Source organism: Vicia villosa, unplaced genomic scaffold (genome assembly GCF_029867415.1).
Source record: "Vicia villosa cultivar HV-30 ecotype Madison, WI unplaced genomic scaffold, Vvil1.0 ctg.000774F_1_1, whole genome shotgun sequence".
In the NCBI taxonomy this organism is placed as follows: domain Eukaryota; kingdom Viridiplantae; phylum Streptophyta; class Magnoliopsida; order Fabales; family Fabaceae; genus Vicia; species Vicia villosa.
This window is the reverse complement of record NW_026705346.1, coordinates 680,062-700,040: the sequence shown is the minus strand read 5'-3', so window position 1 is coordinate 700,040 and position 19,979 is coordinate 680,062. Positions and strand designations below refer to the sequence as shown.

Sequence of the window (19,979 nt, the reverse complement as noted above, 5' to 3'; positions counted from 1 at the left end):
CCGGTGGAGGTCGGATTGTTGATCTGTTGGCACCGCTGTTCGGTTTGAGACGGCGAAAATAGGTTGCTCTTGATGCTACAACTCGTGAGGAAGAAGATACTGGTTGACTCACCGTGACCGAGTTGGTGGTTCACTAGAAAATAAACCTAGAAGTAGATATGTGCTATAATATTATGTTATGGTACAAATAAAAATAAAAAATTTTCATCAAAAACTAGTACACCTCTTTTAAAGTTTATAGTAATTGAAAAAAGAAATATTATAAATTAAGATTTAAGCATCTATAATATTGATAAATATAATTGCAAACGTTTAAAGAGATTAAATATCATGAAGAATTAAATATGAGATTACATATTAAATGGATAATATTTTAATCATATAAATATAGAGAATTACGAAATATAGAAAATCTATCATATAAGAAAAGTGAGTCTACTTTCTCCACAACAAGCCACACGGCTTCTTCCTAAAAATGACATGTGTCTTCTTTCCTTCCTCTTTTCGTTCATTCATTTTTTTCCGTTCTCTTTCCCTTCATTCATTTGTTTTCCTCCTCAATCAATTCTGTAACGTCATTAATTTTTTTTACTCCTCAATCAATTCTGTAACATTGGCGGTTACGATTTTCAATAATTTATATTCCTTCCCATTGTTGAACTGAATAAAAAAAATTAAATGCAAATCCTCCTGAACAATCAAACACAAAAATTGACATCATTTCATATTAGAAATTCTATAAAAATTCATACAATTGAGGTATGAAACATCAACCTGACTTTTTGTGTTTTATGCTATTTCATTTTTTTCCTTCTACAAGCTTTCTACTTACCACACTTTAATCTTCCACTCAAAGGCACCTGCTCTGGTCCCCTCCATAACAACCAACCCCCTGAAGGTAGTTACCTCAGTACGCTGTTTTTAGTATTCCTTTGTTTTGTTGGATTTGCTATGATGTAGATATATGTTATGTGTTACAAATACTTTTAATAATCTGCATATTAAAGACAGTGTTGAAGAAGCAAAAACCAATGCCGACAAAGAATTTGATTTTGTTAGGTACCTTCATTTCACTTCCAATTTGAGCATAATTTTATTTTGCATAAATACCATATATTGGTGCATGTAATTAATAGCTTTTCTCTAATACATCATGTAACACGATCTTGAGATCACATCTAAGCATAACCCGTATCCAAGAACACCGACTGGTATAAGACAATTGCTACATGGTTAAATGAATCAACATCCTTGGAAATCTTGTGTGATGGAGAACTCTCATCAAAACAGCTTAAGAAGATTATCAAATTAGAGAAGAATGATTAGTCGTGGCTATAGTTTTTTTATGTGTCTTCGTTGCTATTAGTTTGCTTTATGTTGACAATCATTATTATTTTGGTTTTATCGCACTTTTCGTTATTAAGTTGGATATGTAGGATTACACTTGTGTTACATTGAGTTATCATAACTCAATGTTAACACATATATTTCTGCATTCGTGTGTTTGGTTTAAATAATTATGAATATTTTTCAAGAATGGGTCCTAGGAAGTCCGGATACTTCAAAATAGTTAAAATTTATTTAAGTGTTAGTTTCTTACAAGAATACTCCACTCTTTAAGTGGTTCTTCTTATTTGGTTACGTAAATTATTGTAATTGAGAAGTAAAATCATATATATATATATATATATATATATATATATATATATATATATATATATATATATATATATATAATGGTCTTTAAGAGTATTAACATGAAAAACGTTTTTTTTATTAATTAGGATATAAAAAATATTAAAGGTAATCAATAATATATTTTTTATTTAAATAATATTTATAATACACTTAGTATTAATATTAATAATAACCTATAAGTAAGATTGAAAAATAAATTAATCTAATCATATTTGAATAAAGTTTATAATGATACAATATAATTGTCTTTAAAATTAATAAATGAGAAGCTTTTAAAATATAAGAGGAGTATATGAATTCTTGAATAAAAGTGATGCTTTTGGGTCCCATGATTGTATTAGAGACTAATTCTTCTATTGATTGATCCTTTGCCTGAGTTCTTCTGCTCCTGAGCACCCTTGACTAAGTACCAGATGATCCATATGACAACATCCATTAGACATTACACCTCAATTCAAGATCCATAGTCATCAACTTCATCTGGTCGACAATTAGGGTTTTTGACCTAATTCACCAGGATAGTTGACTTTTAATCAGGACAGGGATCCAAAACTCAAAGCATGACTCAAGAACTTCTATTACCTCAAAATAATCCATTTACATCACTCATTTGAGGAGGAGAGTTTGATTTATCACAAATGTCCAAGAATTCACTTCATTTGAAAAAAGTCAACTGTACAAGATCACCTTTGACTTTTTGGAAATTTTGGTCAACCATGACTTTTGAAGTTTTAAATCATCAATATATGATTTTTGAAGTAATTTGATCAAGAAAAATCAATCAATAATCAAAAAGTCAAAAGTTTGACTTTTCATACTTAGAAAATTTTCTAAGTGTTTTTAAGTGGTTTTTGCCAAACTTTGGAAGGGAATATCTCAAAATTTCACCTACAAACTGAAAAAAACTTCCAACATGAAAGTTGTAGATTTTGATCCAATAAACAACTTTGACACATATAATTTTTTGGCTAAAAATCAACCATTGAAGAGATATGGAGCTTCAAAGTGACTGCCTTCACAAAACTTGCAAGAAAACCCTAGTTTTCTTCAAACTTTATGGGACTTTTTCACTAATTTCCCTAAAGATTTTGGGCAAACACCAAACTAATGAATTGAAGTACATGTTAAGGGTTTCCAAATTATGCTCGACCTTCTCCAAATTCATTTTGAGCTAAGAGATATGATTGATCAAAGTTAGGCATTTGAAGTGAAATTATAGGTCATGTGCAATTTGGAACTTTGCAATTTTGTGCAAATGACTTCACTAAATGATGCTACACGACCTCTAATACATCTTCAAGCACACCATACATCCATTTTCATCATTCCATAAGGATTAGAGAATATTCCCAAAAACAAAGGCATGTGATTATGTAATGATTACATTTGAGAATTTATGGCAAGATGATGAATCACCAAAGGAATCTCTTCCCAACCAATTGGAGTTCATTTCTGCATCAGATTTTTCCCCTAAGATCAAGCAAAACCGATGGCTAGGGAGTGGTATCAAAGAGCTCATCATTACATATGGATCTTTCCCACATTTCTTCATAGCCAAGGAAACCAAACTCACTTCACTAAGCAAGCTTACTATCTCCAATTGCCCTGCATCATTTGCCTATAAATACAAGTGCATACCTCAATAATTAGACACACCAAAGCTACTCTATTCCTTGCTTTCTCCTTCTCTTCTCATGCTTATGGTTTTTCAAAGTTCTTTGGCAAGAAGAATCGTTTCCTTCAAACCAGAGCTTCTCTTTAGAAAGTAAGCATTCTAACATCTCAAGGGGGTTCATTTGAGGTGATCCAAGCACTTGGATCACTTCTGTAGGTGGAGGAACACCATTGTTGCTTTCACTTTAGAGCTCTTGCAGTTGGAGGTCCATAGAGAAATTCAGAAGGTTTCAAGCAAAGCCAAGCATCCAGACACGTTCCTTAGGGCATAATGAAGCTATTCAGATGGTCGCAGCTCATCTGTAACTGTAGATTAATCATCCTCCATGTTCACTTGAAGCTCAAATTGAAGGTGTCGGGTAGAACAATTCAGAAGGATTGAAGTCACAATAAGCATTCAGTTAGCATCACTGAGTCCCAAGGAAGCTTTTAGGATCATTCATACAAGCCCAGAAGCTCTCCATCATTCATACGACCTTCAGTTTCAGAGGTAAGTTTTTGAACTCCACCTCTTTAATTTAAGTACTCTTTGTGATAAATCTCGATACTATCTTGTTCAGCATCATCAGAGGATTGAAAACCCTCTATCATCATTCATTTATTCATCTTGTTTGTCATTTAATTTTAAATTTAGGGTTCATATGTTCTTCGTGTTTTATGAGAAATTAGGTAGCTATAGTTAATATAAATAAATGTTAGTTACATATCTGGATTCGTGAGGAAATTTAGAGCAAGATTGATGTTTACATCATGCCATTTAGTTGAGAAACCAGAGAGTTAGAAATTTGAAAATCTTTGAGCTCGAGGAAGAAGATGAACATGGCGCGCGCAAATTTGAATCTTCTAGCTTGTTTTTAAATATATTAAGTTTGATGCATATGAATAACAAACTGCGCGTGTAGCCCAGATGGTGGGAGTTTTGGTTAGTGACTTGGAGGGCGTGAGTTCAAGCCCTCTAGGTGACAAAACCTTATTTTTATCACTTTTTCCACTTAATTTCTTCACAACTTCAACCAATTATATAACCTATCAAATTAATTCATTTTGACTTCATTTTTCACAACTTGTTGATTAATATATATATATATATATATATATATATATATATATATATATATATATATATATATATATATATATATATATATATATATATATATATATTTTTTATGAATGATAAAAAAAATCACAAAAATATTATTTATTTTGTATATTTTTATTAGGTAGAAAATGGTGTTGTTTTAAGTGTTTAAAAATATGTTTTAATATATGTTTTCATTGAATTTTCAAAAAAACCTAATATCTCATAAATATTTTGTGATAAAACCCTAAGCCATTTAGGTCTTAATTAGGTTTAGATTTCATCTTTACCCTAATTAAGTTGACTTTTGTCAAAATTCAAAACTATTTTCATACTTCAAAATAAACAGACGATCGAGGTTTTCAAACAACAGAACCTCGCATCTTCTCAACTGTTTCTCATAAACAATAAATCATTTTCATTGGGCCTCTAATAGAGTGTAAGTCCCAACCCCCTCTTTTATTTTATTTTAATCAACTGTTTTCACAACAGTAATCATTTCAAATCACAAATCATTTTCAACTGTTTTTACAACCAGTACTATAAAGTATTGGGCCTCTAATAGAGTGTAAGACCCAACACCTTTTTCTTTTTATAGTTTGTTTTCAAAAACTATATTTACAAAATCTTCTTTCTGTTTTCAAAACATTCTTCTGGTATTTGAAGGGCATTATTCCCGGTGAAACTCTTCAGATACCTATGTGACCTATGTCCATCTTCACTTCTTCTATTTTCAAAACCTTTAACTGTTTATCATAAATATTCAACTGTCATCAATAAAGTTGCTGGTAAGGCTTTGTACATACTTCTTCAAAGGCCTCCTCTCCATCCAGGTTAGGCTTTACAAGCTTTCAATTTACAGTCTTTATTTAAATTACTGTCAAATATAGAACTGTTTATATATTGTTTAGAACTACGTCTGAGTGTAAACCTTAGGACAGTTAAACTATATATATATATATATATATATATATATATATATATATATATTATAGGAATACAACCTAGGATTGAGAATGTCTTCCCCGTGAAGGCTCTTTCCTAATTAGAAATCTGTAGTTCAAACCCCCCAAAATGAATTATTCCCGGTGAAACATCTTGGCAAAAGCCTTAGAACCCAAAATAGGACACATCCACCCAAAGAGGAATTATTCCAGGTGAAACCTCTTACCCATTTGCTTAGAGCCAAAATAAGTTCAAAACCACATAGCTTTCTCTTGTGCTATAACAAGGACCCTCAATGACCCTCGATTAGCCTCCTCTTGGGCTTTGTACAAGGACCCACAGGCTTCTTAAAAGCATTTCCAACTTCCTCTTGAACTTTTATACAAGGACCCATCAGGTTTCTTATAAACATAGGAACAGGTCTTTAGTTACCTTTTAGCCTATCCTGGTGAGTTTCTTCCACTTTAAACCAGACTTTAAATAAGCTAAGATTGTCTCAATCTCATATTGAGTACACTTTTTGGAATGAGAGACATGGACAGTCTCTGTCACCCTTATCTTCATCAATCTTCCTTAGCAGAGTCTAGGATCCATGTTTGCTTATTTTCAACAAGAGTCAGCCTTAATCTTGGGCTTTAAAACAAGAAGTCTCCACTAGATAATCTTTCTGCCTTTTTTAACAAAAACCCCTGGAAAGGGTTAGCCTCCAATCATTCCTTCTTTTTAACAAAAACCCCTGGAAAGGGTCAGCCTCCAAAATCACTCCTTTAAATCCAAAATCCCTGGAAAGGGTTAGCTTCCAAAAATTCATTCTTTCAAAAGATAATTTACCTAGCTGAGTCAAAACCCCTGGAAAGGGTTAGCTTCCAAAAAACATAAAAATAAATCAGTTTGTTAAATCCTCTAGTAGAATAAAACTCCCCAGTGAGTCTTTCATTTTTTAAGTAGCCACAACCTTGGGCTTTGTACAAGGCAGATAAACCACATTTCCTGTGTCAAAGATTCCTAATCTCTAGGATCTTTTCCCCATAGAGTCCTCCATACTCAGTTTCTTTAAGAGTCCGCCACAACCTTGGGCTTTGTACAAGGCAGAAAATAATGTTTTCCCTAACCAAAGTAGCCACAACCTTGGGCTTCATACAAGGCACAAATTAATAACTTCCACAGTCAAGAGTCAGCCACAACCTTGGGCTTTGTACAAGGCACACAAAATAGAGTCATCCATAGTCTTAAAAACTCAGTTTCCTCAGCAGTTAGCCACAACCTTGGGCTTTATACAAGGCACAAAAATAGAGTCTCCCTAAGTAGAGTCAGCCACAATTCTGGGCTTAGTACAGAACACCAAATAAAATTAATAAAATAAACACTCTCCAACTAGAGTTAGCCTCAATTCTGGGCTTTGTACAGAACACAAAAACTCCTTAGTTTAGAATCTCCCCAGTAGAGTTTTTCTCCCAGAAACAATAAATCAATCAAAAGCCTCAAGCTTGGGCCTCATTCAAGCCAGCTAAAAAAATCAAATCTTTCAAACAATAGATAGACATAGCTCATCTTCATAGGTAGATATTTCTCTTATCTCACCACAAACAAACAATCATTTCAAATAATCATCATTTCAAACAAATCATCATTTCAAATATTCTCCCATTTAGGACTCTGAAAGGCATGCTCTGGCAACACACCCAGACTTGTACGACCCTTTCCCTAATTTGGTTGAGAACCTTTCATTTTAGAGGCACGATGGCTGTCATACTTGATCAACCAAGTAGACTCCCCTCTTAATGAAACATCACTTTTTTAGCTTTTCTGTCACTTTAAAAAATGTTTGTGGTGGAATAGTAGAAATACCTCTCTGTAAAGATGATTTCATGTCTCTTTATTGTAAACAGTGATTTAATTCAAAGCTTCAACCTTGAGCTTCAAGCAAGGCACCAAAAATCATTTAAAATCCCTAATTAGTTCCCCGAACTACATTAAGCTCTGACTTCCACTAGGGATATGTAGGCATGAGGTTCACAAGGAATCTCAGCGAGCTAATAAAATACCAAAAATAGTCAGTTTGTCTGTCTGTCTGTCTTTTTTAAATCAATTCAATTCCTTCTCCTAACACAAAGGAGAAACTTTCCCAATCATCAGAAGTAAACACAATCACAATGACACAGAGAAGGTTCCCGTAGAGTACTACGGATATGTAGGGTGCTTAAACACTTCCCTATGTATAACCGACCCCCCGAACTCCAGAATTTCTAGTCTAGGTGAATCCCCACACTTAGCAAACTCCTAGGGTTAATTTGAGATCTTGTTCCCCTCTCCTACTCGTTAGGACAATTAAAAAGTTCGTGTGATATCGTAGGAAGAACTGAAACAAAATTCATCCCGACCCGGGCGCATTCTCCTTCCAAATTTCGCGTGAAGGGTCTAGCGTGCCGTCCTCCCAAGTGAAACGGGGAGGTAAAAAAAAACGACACCACAACGGGAACATGCAATTATTGATAAAAATATTGAATATTAACAGGAACATATATGAAGTTACTAATCAAAATATTAATATTAACGGGAACATGAAATTACTGATCAAAATATTGAATAATAACGGAAATATATCAAAATATTGTACATTAACGGGAACATGAAGTTATTGATCAAAATATTAAATATTAACGGGAACATAGAGCTATTAATTAAAATATTGAATATTAACGGGAAGCGATGTTAATATGTTGAAAGTATATGTGACTAAGTTTATTGCACTGGACAATCAACATTGTGTTATCTATTCTTAATGCATGTCACATTTTGTTCTATTGTTGGTAAAACAGTAATATTAACGGAAACATGAAGTTGGTGATCAAAATAATTAACAATAACGGGAATATTAAATTACTGATCAAAATATTGAATTTTAACGGGAACATGAACTTATTGATCAAAATATTGAATATTAACGAAAACATGAATGTACTAATAACAGGAACATGAAGTTACTGATAAAAATAATGAATATTAACAGGAATATGAAGTTACTAGTCAAAATATTAATATTAGCGGAAACATGAAGTTACTAATCAAAATATTGAATATTAACAAGAACATGAAGTTATTGATAAAAATATTGAATATTAACAGGAACATAAAATTACTGATCAAACTATTGAATAATAACGGGAACATGAAGTTACATATCAAAATTACTGAATATTAACGGGATCATGAAGTTACTGATCAAAATATTGAATATTAACGAAAACATGAAGTTACTAATCAAAATATTGAATATTAACGAAAATAAAAAAAATTTGATCAAAATATTGAATATTAACAGGAACAGGAAGTTATTGATCAAACTATTGAATATTAACGGGAACAAGAAGTTATTAATTAAAATATTCAATATTAACGAGAAGCGATCTTAATATGTTGAAAGTATATGTGAATAAGTTTATAGCATTAGACCTTTCCAATTTTTATTACATACTATTAAAATAACATATAAACTTTATTTTTTAATTACTTTATCTTTTCAATATTCAATTTATTTAATATTATTATTTTTATAAATTTTTCCATTTTAACTCAAATTTAATCTTTTACTAATACAATTTATTTTCCTCAATCCAAATGCGAAAAAACGACAGATACCCGTGCGAACGCACGGGTATCGTACTAGTTGTATTAATAATCCTCTTAATACTTATCAATTATTGTCAGATTATGTCTCAAAAGAGATTTTCACCATTTATTAGATATTAAACTGAAACTCACAATAATTATGTAATTATGAAATGTTAGTATAATATTAAAATCGTATTGCCATAAAAATAAAACAAATTTGTATAATTGTTAGTAATGATAATAAATACAATAACAATAAAATTATTAAAATTAATTAACAATGATAAAATGGTTAGTAGTAATAATAATAAAATTGTTAGAAATAATTAACAATAATAATATAAATTGTAAAATAAAAAATAATAATGATAACAATAAAATCGAAAGGGTAAACTAGGTAAACCTAATTTTTTTTAAAAAAACTTCTCCAGCTAAATCGTCAGTTGTAGCAACCTATCTTAAAATTTACAAAAAATAAGAGATTTTGGATAAGTAGGTAAATTAGGCAAAGGGAAGGTGTTAGACATCATTTGCCTCCCTTGTACTCAAGGGGACCCATTTAGCCTTTGGGTTTATTTAAAAAAAAAAAAATTTTTATAATTGTTGATTAATAGATTAAAAAAATAGGCCTCATATTGGCCAAAAGGGTAAAACCCAAAGGTTTTGATAGAGTCACTGTCAAGTCGAAACAACAATGACAAAGGCCAAAAGCTGTGTATAGCAAAAAGAAGACAGGGTCATTATCCGGTCGAGACAACAATACCAAAGGCCAAAAACCATGTATAGCAAAAAGAAGATAGGGCCATTATCAGATCAAGACAACAATGACCAAAGGTCAAAAGGTATTTTAACCAAAATGTAGCAACAATAAAATATGAGGGAAAAGGGAAGACCCATGTATCATCATTAGCCCAAAAACATTTTTTAAAGGGAGGCCTCATGTTAAATCATTGGCCAAAACAATAATTTTTAAAACAAAAGCACGCCTCAGATACCGTCATTGGCCAAAAAGGTTTTTGAAAACGATAAGGGTCTCATAAAAATCACTTGCCAAAAGTTTTGGAAAAAAACGTTTTAAAAAGGGTGGCCTCATAGATTAATCATCGGCCAACAGTTTGTTTTTGAGTTTGAATTAAGAGATTTAAGTTTAATTGTGCGGGAAAGTGAATAAAAAAAAGTTCCCTTTTAGGGTTGTCAAGACCCCTTTTTAAACAGCTAGAGAATTAGGTTAAAATACATAAGAGGAAATAATCAATATCCAAAAGCCCAACAACCCATCTTGGTCACCAAAATTGTGAAACTGGACATACTTGTGTCTAAGTGCAAAAATGATAAAAAAAAAATAGCCAAAAAAATGTCCAAAATGCACCAAGTGAGAATTGAACTCATGACCCTATACATGCAAAAAAATTTCCTTAATAATTGTGCTATTTCATTTATTTTAAATAGGAAGACATTTGAGAGCATATGAAGGATGAGCAACTTTATTATTTTTAAAATACAAATATTTAAAATAAACTATTATATTTTTAAATAAGCAAAATTAATATTAACACCAAATGTTAGTAAACTTGAATAAAATTTATAAAATCAAAAGTTAAAAATAATTTTAAATGTTATAAATAAAGCGGGCAAAATTTTGGGCACACTAGAGTGCGAGAAAACTTGCTATGACAAGGATTTGATTGGTCCCTGATGAGAGAACTTGAGAAAATCCGTGGACCGTACTGCACTTCAAGAAACTGGAATTCTCGATTCATTGTACCAATTGACGGAACAATTACTTCAGTTGTATCTTTTGAAATAGCGGAACCTTGATCCTATGTTCAGAGAGCCAGTGACATGTGTGTATGCATATGTCATGATGAAAAGTCAAAGTCAGTTAAGAAAATATAGGAGGGCAAATTTTGGGGTGCAACAATATTAAAAGATTGAGATAAGGAAGATACTTGGTAAAGCGAAAGATGCCGAGAAAAGTTAAGAGTAATCGGGAAAACTAAAAGCTTTGAGAAAGAAGCAGCAACCACCATGGTATATACTCTTGAGAACGAATAGAGGTGCAACAATATTAAAAGATTGCGGTAAGGAAGATACATGGTAAAGCAAAAGATGTCGAGAAAAGCTAAGAGTAATAGAGAAAACTGAAAGCTTTGAGCAAGAAGCAGCAACCACCTTGGTATATACTCTTGAGAACGAATAGAGGAATGTACTTGCAATTAGAAAATGACTCTCAAGGATTGAAAAAAGTTTCATCAAATGCGTAGCAACTAAATATATAGACGAAGACAAGCAACGAGTCTGATAAAGTTTTATGAGAAGTTACAAAATCAACGACGAGGTCCTTCTTGGGAAACGTAAACAAACTCAAGTGTGGTATAAACAACATCATGCCCTAACTAGTCATCTCAAGCCACACGTCAGAAAAAAAAGAGCAGTGAATCATTTCAATGATGAGAAGATATTTAAGGCACCTCTCTCCCATTAGTTTTGAAATCGAACCAAGACGTTTCCACTTCAAATCTAAGTGAACAACATCTTCGGAGGCCAACCAAAGGCCCAAAAGCGAATATCTAATTCATTCCAAATGACTGTATAAAAGTTATCACACGAGATATTCAAGGTACAATTTATGATCTCCACTTTTTACTCCACTCATATAGTATTCTAAACTGAATTAAATATTGAAGTGTTAATTTTACAAGTTCCCCAATATCGTCGTATCGGAGATCAACTCCACTAATTCGTAACTCTTTACCATCAACATATACTGGATTCTAGTTTCGTAATATATATATATATATATATATATATATATATATATATATAAAAGGTAAAAGCGGGTTTAAGAAAAGTGAATGAGATTATTATAAAGCATGATAAAGAAACAGATAAAAATAAAAAAAAATATTTTTAAAATAAAACAGATTTAATTATAATGATCGGAATACAAATGAGAGCACAAACGATAATTCTTGTGACAAGTCTTTGAAAAGTAAGCCGTTCTGGTTGTTGAACCCTACGGACAGGGACGCGGTTGGGCTTAAAACAACTGCAAGAGTTCGTAAAGTTGGAAACATCTCCACATCTGTAACAAAATCTACATAGACACCTGCAATTTTAGCATATGATTTAAATTATAATTTTCAATTAAGAATCAACCATAGTGAAGAAAAATAAAAGAATTGGAACTTAAGGGTCCGTTTGGTTGGAAGTAGATGGAGGGAAGGGGAGGGAATATTTATAAACAAATATGTTTGGTTCATTTTTTATGAGGGGAGGGGAGGGGAGCAAATTCACTCCTCAACTCACTTTTTGCTCCCCTCCAAATTGGGGGAATTTGGAGGGGAGGGAAGATTCATTAATCAAAATTTTATTAATTTTCCTATTTTATCCTTAATTATTTTTTTAATTCCAAGATTGCTCTTATTGAATCATTAAAGACTAGATTTTTCTGTGTTATTTCACGTTTCATTTTTCTTCTATTGTGCGGTTGCTATTTGTGACTTGTTGCTCTCAGGTGAATTTTTTCCTTTTTATTTTGTTGAATTTTCTTTTTTGATATTATGTTGTTTTTTAATAATAATAACATCCTTATATCAGTTCTTATTTATAATATACAATAGTCATAAGAATTTTTTGTTATACTATTAATAATAATAATAATAACAATATGCAAATATATTATATTTATGTTAAAAATAAAGATTTTAAGTTTAATATTATTTGTCCAATTTTTTTAACATTCTAACATTATTTTATGTATTTTAAATTATAGAAATTATTTTATTGGGTTAGATGAATCATCAAGATTAGATAATGGTTTGATTTGCGTTGAAGATCTATAGTTCAACTAATGTGTGTTGTTGTTTACTATTATAGTATGATTGATAAACGAACAAGTTTTTATTTGGGGAAATTTACTCAATACTATTGTTATATAGAATTATTTTTACGAAGTACAAATAACAATATTTATAAGAATAGAAAGGTAATTTAATTTTAAAATCCCTCTCCTCCCCTTGTACATGTGTCGTTAAAAATCCCTCCCCTCCCCTCCCCTCCCCTACTTTGAACCGAACATATATTTAGTTAAGTTCCCTCCCCTCCCTCCCCCTCCCCCTCCCCTCCGTTAAACCAAGCAGAAGGGAAAAATGTGGAGGGACCGTAGCTTAAAGATACAGCCTGAACTGTCTACTCTCTAGTACTCCAATCCAAGCTTAATGCGGTCGATATCATCGATACATTAAACATCATCCTAAGCTGTAAAATTCACAATCCATGAACCTAACAATGCCACATCCCTACATAGCCTAATCTTAGGACCCATGCAAAATAGAACTTTTCAATTGCTCAAATTGGAAAAATTGAAACCTAAAAAAATTCCCCGATCCAATGCTTCAATGATGAAATTCCAATGAAAGTTGAAAAAACCTTTTCCAGTAGAATTTTTTTTTAAGCAAGATATTATATAAGGGAGAACAAAAGGTTCTCCAACTCAATTACAGGAGAAAGCTATAAAACTCAGAAAAAAAATTACAAACCAATTATTATTACGAGTGAAAAACAACTTATCTTAGAGAACTAGTAAAAAAGAAAAATTGGGGTGAGTAATTTTCCCATAAAACTTCTGTGGTTACAACTATATATTTTGAAAATGCTGCAAGTCTGCAACTATATATTTTAAAGCTAATAATGCAAACATTGGCCATAAGAATACTAAAAGATAGATGATTAAAAAGAAAAGGAACCTGCATGTCATGTGGTTGCATCCCGCAGATCTGGCAACATAAACTCTGCAATTAGGGCATCTCTTCCACTTCTTGTCCTTGGCAAGGCGCATCAACATAACACCTTCGTTACTTTTATCATCGGCATTCAGTTTCTGGAACTCAATGCATTCGATTCCTTCATGCCATGTAACCTTACATTCTGCACAGAACATCCTCTTACAATTCGGACATTTCGATCTTCTAATAACCTCCTCCTTCCGGTCTTTGATCATGAGAACCGAACAGTCTGCAAAGGGACAATAAACTTTCAATGAAACATCAAACATAGCCTCGCAAGATGCCTTCCCCCACCGATCATAAATCTCTGCTGGAAGAATCCTACGACAACTCTCGGCTTCCAATAAACCAGTGCACCCAATAAAGGGACAACGAATGTTGGTGACGTTGTTTTGCAGATTTGAAAAAATGTACATAACGACGCACTCGCAGCAATAAGTGTGGGAACAAGCTATGATGCAGAAAGCTTCTTTCATTGATTTAGTGTCTGTGCAGATTTCGCAAACGAAAGGAATGTAACTGATGATCCTAGGATTGTTATCTTGTTGACTGCAAAGATTGATGATAGCGGAGATGTTTCTGTCTGGGGAGAAGAGAAATGGTTTGACGACCACCGAGGTGGACGGTGGAACACCACCTCTTCTTCTCGTTGTTGTCACCATTAGGGTTTTGTTGTGGCTTTGGTGAATGAGTTGAGAGAGTCTCCCACTATCACTCTTTTCACTGCTACAATGTGCAACAAATCCATAAAACGTGGATTCTGTTAAAGAAAAATTGACATAGTAAGCAAACTATTTTTTTTTGGGAACTTAATTTGTTTAATAATTATATAAATCTACAATCAACAATATAAAAAACGTATTTTTTTTTCGACTTTATTCTGGTTCCGCCATGTGACACCCTTAGAAGAGAGTTTCAGATTTTTCTAATTTAAAGGTGAACAAGTCCATACGCCCATGAGTATTTTACTATGGTTTATTTAAGGAAAATTTCTTTACCCACCTCCCTATGGGTGGTCACCTCCTGCGAAAAACCAAAACTACCCCTGCTTCGGAAGTTCATTTCCGAAAGCGTGTTTTTTTAAAAAAATTGACTTACTTCGGAAGTTCATTTCCGAAACAATTATTTCGGAAGTTCACTTCCGAAATACTGCGATTTCTGCAGATTTATCAAAACACTCCCCCTCCCCCAATCATTTACGCTAAATCAAAACAAAAAGTGGCAGAGGCGAAAATTTGTGCAAACAGAATTCCAAAGCTGCATCAAGGCTCCAATCACACTGCTAAACAACATTCAAAAGCCCTCAATCCTAACACTTTGTAAGTTTTGAAATTTTTAGATCTATTATTCAAATGGATGTTATTTAGGGTTTTAATTGCATAAATGATATATGGCTAGGTTGTTAGTAGTATTTAGGTTGTTTAGAAGCATTTTGATTTGGTTTGAAGGTTGATTTAGGGGTCTGCCATGGAAGTTGCAGGAAATTGCATCGCAGGGGTGTTTCGGAAGTTCATTTCCGAAAACACCTCCATCCCAGTTTTCGGAAATGAACTTCCGAAATATATCAGAAGTTCAAATTTTTTTGTTTTTTATTTTGTCTCGCATATTAATCGATTTCAATTGTTTACAGGAACATGTCTTCTAGAGAGGGCACTAAGGGAAGAAAGGATTCTTCAAAGAAAGAGGTGAAAGAGGTGAAGGAGGTGAAGGAGGTGAAGGAGAAGAAGAAGGTTTCGACCAGCTCTACTTCTCGTTCCCAGGGGGCCCGAGGCCCGGATGCTCAAGCTCAGTCTTCAGGCGTGAGAGTCGTGATCAACGCTGATGGTTCTGAGACTGAGTGGGATGAGGATTGGTATAATTATCTTCATTCGGAGGAGTTCGCTCGTCGGGAAGAATAACGTGTTTTTTTTTGTTTGATGTGTATTTTGTAACGCTCGTCGGGCAGAATAACATGTTTTTGTTTTGTTTTGTTCTGATTTCGGATTGTATCGCACAGTGTATTTGTATTGGATTTATCATGTTAGTTTTTGGAAGTGGTAACCGGGGTCGGAACATATGACGGATGAGGTGGATGTCTGGAGGAAGTAGAACTGGAGATACGTCCACCACGAGACAAAGTAGCCAATCAATGTAAGCTATAGTTTATGATTATCATCTGGGGAGGTCATTTCTAAAAAATCAAGATTAAAAATAATAAGACTTTTTTTCCAATTTTTTGTAATGACGTCCCCTGATGATAATGATAAATTATAGCTTACATTGATTGGCTCCTTTGTCTCGCGGTGGACGTACCTCCGGGTCTTCTTCCTCCGGACATCCACCTCCTCCGTCATATGTTTCGGCTCCGGTTACACCTCCTCCGTCATTTGTTACTTTCAGTTGTACGTATTTTTATTAAAATAATAAATAAACCTTTTGAAATTTGGAAGCCTTTTTTTCTCCCCACCACTCTCTCATCCCCACCTACCCGTGTATAACAATATGTAACTTTAATTTTATGTAATATTATCGTTGTAATTTTCACCCGATTAAATAAAGCGAATTGTTCATTTTCTTCTGTCCAGACCTATTTTCGGAAGTGCATTTCCGAATTCCTCCAAGGGGGGTGCGCTCGGAGATGAACTTCCGAAACACCACATTTTCTGAAAAGAGACTTTATTTCGGAGATGCATCTCTGAAATCAATATTTTATATTAAAAAAAACACGTTTTCGGAAGTTCATTTCCGAAAACACCTTTTTTCCAAAAAAAAAGTACCGTTTCGGAAATGAACTTCCGAAACAAGGGGTATTGTGGTAAATTCACCAGGGGTGGGCAAGAAGGTTAGGAGGTGGGTGAAGAAAAAACCTTATTTAAGTAAATAAAAATTGATAAATTACATTTGAAACATAAATATGATCAAATAAAAAGTGAGATGTACTAGTTGAAATAACTAAGCATAAATGGGCCGGCTGTGCTTCATCATCACGGCCAGTTAGAGGCTTTAGGGAGGCTCCTTTTGTCGGCTAATATTCGCTTGGGACAGTGGGATAAAGTTACATGGAATTATGAGATAGATGGTAAATTTTCGGTTTTCTCTTGCTATTACATTCTTAATAGTAGACATTTTTCTTTCGGTCCGGCAAATCGCTTTGACTCGGTTTTTAAAGATGTGTGGAAGGTGGAGGTCCCGCTTAAGGTAAAAGCTTTTGGTTGGCGTTGTTTCCTCAATAAAATACCAACCAAAGATTTACTTTTGAATAAAGGTATCCTCGATAGTTCTTCGAGTGTTGATTGCGTCCTTTGCGAAGAAGTAAATGAATCATTGAAGCATACTTTTTAAAGTTGTCGGAATGCCAAAATTGTTCGGAGGGAGATTGCCGATTGGATTGGATTGAGTCATAAATGTTTTGAGGATATGAAGGAGAGTTTTTGGTATTGGAGTAACTTTTGTAGATCAAAGAAGGTTAAAAAAGGGAAGGAGGGAACTATTTGGCTTGCAATTCTTTGGAGCATATTTGGTTGAAAAGAAATGACATTGTCTTTAACAACGCGTCTTGGAACTCTAGAGATGTCGTATGGAGTTGTAAAGCTCTTATATGGAGATGGTCATTTATCGGGAAAATTATGCGTGCCAATTGTAATTTCTATGAGTTTTGTAATAACCCATTGTTTTACTTAAGCTAGATTTCAATAGGAGTGTAATTTTTTTTTGTTGGGATAGACATTGTACCCGTTGTATCTTGTTCTTTGAGTTTATAAATTTGTTTCTTGCTTTTAAAAAAAAAAAAAAACTAAGTGTAAATTTTTTATTTATGCAAATAAATGGTTGATATATATAAATTAATAATTAGAAAAATAAACAATATGATAGAATAAGATTAATATTTTAAGAAATTTCTATAGAAAAAAATACATTTTTTGTTTTATAAAGAATAAATGACTAAGTTAATGAAAGTTTTAATAAAAGTATTAAAATCATACAAAAGAAAAATATTTTATTAATTGCATTCAGCAAACTCGAACCATATTTAATTTTGTTGTTAGTTTTAGTTAATGGTTAATTATAATACATATTTGTAAAATTTAAATGTATTTTTAATTTCTCTATTTGATGGTTCATAACGTTTTGTTCCTCCATTTTAAAAACTAAGGTTAGTACAAGGTGTGTTTTTTTTTTTTTTTAATTTAAAAAAGTCTGTGGTGGCTTTTTATAAATTTCTTAAAATGTAAAATAATATTATATTAAAAAATAATAATTCCATATATTAATAACAATATTAGCAATAAAATAATAAACTACACCACCATTAGCGTTTTATATTTTAAAATTTCTAACTTATTTTTGGGTTAAATATGTGAGAAAAAAATTAAATATCCAGGTTAAAAAAATATCTTAAAAAATAAGTATTTCAGAAAATTTACCAAAGTGTCTAGGTTTGGCAGCATACCCTGGCGCCAAACCAAATGTCGCATTGGTTGTGAAATAGCCATATCAAATGGCGTAAATTTTATGAAGATAGGGCAAGCTATATGAAATGGCGTAAACTTGTTGTTGTTTACACATAGGCGCCATTTGAAATGGCTCCTATGTGTTAGGTTTTTTTTTTAAAATACTCTACTTCGTTTCATTTCGCGCAAAGTTTTCAATTCCGGTCTTTGATTTTCGTAAAATTATCCGACACGCCGATTTCGTAAAATTGTTATTAACCCTAATTAATGTTTGTGTTGTCGATTTCGCCTCTTAATAAAGTAGAGTTCATTGATTAAAAATATGTTACAAAGTTGATACATATGTTACAAAGTTGATTAAACATGCGATGAGGTTGTTCCACGACTAGGACATTTCTTTTTATTGTGTCCTAGTTGACGATAAATGCTACATTTTCTTTCCATTTTGTCATGCACGTCCATTTCGGTTCGAATACGAGTACTGTTGGGGCAACCCTTTTTATTTCGTCGCATTGTGTCACTATGCCAAACTACCTCCCCATCATACTCAGGCCAATAATCCTCCTTTGCTACCACTGGAAATGCCACACTGTATACTTGGAGCAATGTCTCAGCCTTGTAAATTGGAGATAGTAGTGATAATGCGTCTCAGTGCGCAAATGCACATGCTGTTATGACATGTTAGCAAGGCATACGAAATGCTTGAAACTTTCCACAGTCGCACCAATGCTCATCTAGTAGAACCCTATATTGTTGTCTCGGCAATCCTTCATTGTGGTCAATGATATCTCGAACACTGAAGGTGCGGTTGAATCGATCAAAAGCAGTTACATGATAACTATTGGCCTTTACTGATTGTTCTTTCATAATTTTTATGCAACTCTCGCTGAACAGTTGACCCGATTCTTTAACAGCACTCCACCTTGTACCTCTTGTTGAGAATATCGAAGTCATCCTAAAGTAGGTTGCCTCCACCAGTGCAGTGATAGGAAGGTTTCGAATGCCCTTAAAAATACCATTCATGGATTCTACTAGATTTGTTGTCATGTGGTCCCATCGCACGTTGTTGTCGTAAGCCCTGGTCCATTTCTCCCTAGAAAGATTATCAATCCAACTTCCCGCATCCGGATTTGACAATACAATTTCACTCCAATAATGTTGGAATGTAAGTTGAGTTAATGCATATCCTGCATTGACCAGTGTTTTCCGGAGGTGCCTATCCTTAATCTCCCGCATGAAATTCTGGGCAATATGGGGAAGATAGTATACATGTGTTGATGGTGGGTGTTGTCATCCGTTTGCTGGATTGTTGCAAGCACTTTCAATGGAAGCATGCCTATCAGAGATTAAACAAAGATTAGGTTTAGGAGCAACATATTCTCGAAGATTCTTAGAAAGAAACTCCAACCCGCGGCAGTTTCACCTTCCACTATTGTGAATTCTACTAGAAATAAATTATTGTTTCCATCTTGCGCAACAGCCATCAACATGGTTCCTTTGTATTTACCATATAACCAAGTTCCATCGATTTGCAGTATCGGTTTACAATATGCAAACCCTCGTATGCAAGGTTGGAAAGCCCAGAAAAGGTGATAGAACATTCCATTTCCTTGGACACGGGTTCCATTTGGGGCATGCGCTGGCAATGTCTCTAGAATAGAAACGGTGTCAGGAGCATATGTTTGAAGCGCAATTAGGTAACGTGGAAGATTTTTGTATGGCTCCTCCCAATTGCCGTACACAATTTCAATG

General features: G+C 33.3%; 1 protein-coding gene across 1 annotated transcript; it reads right to left on the bottom strand.

Moving 5' to 3' along the window:
- Positions 1-11,920: 11,920 nt before the first annotated feature.
- LOC131631102 (uncharacterized) lies at positions 11,921-19,463 on the bottom strand. Its single transcript, XM_058901883.1, has 3 exons — positions 18,923-19,463; positions 13,759-14,557; positions 11,921-12,119 (listed from the first exon to the last, which is right to left on the bottom strand). Exons 1-3 carry the CDS (start codon positions 19,461-19,463, stop codon positions 11,921-11,923), a joined length of 1,539 nt encoding a protein of 512 aa, XP_058757866.1.
- Between the last annotated feature and the right edge of the window lie 516 nt (positions 19,464-19,979).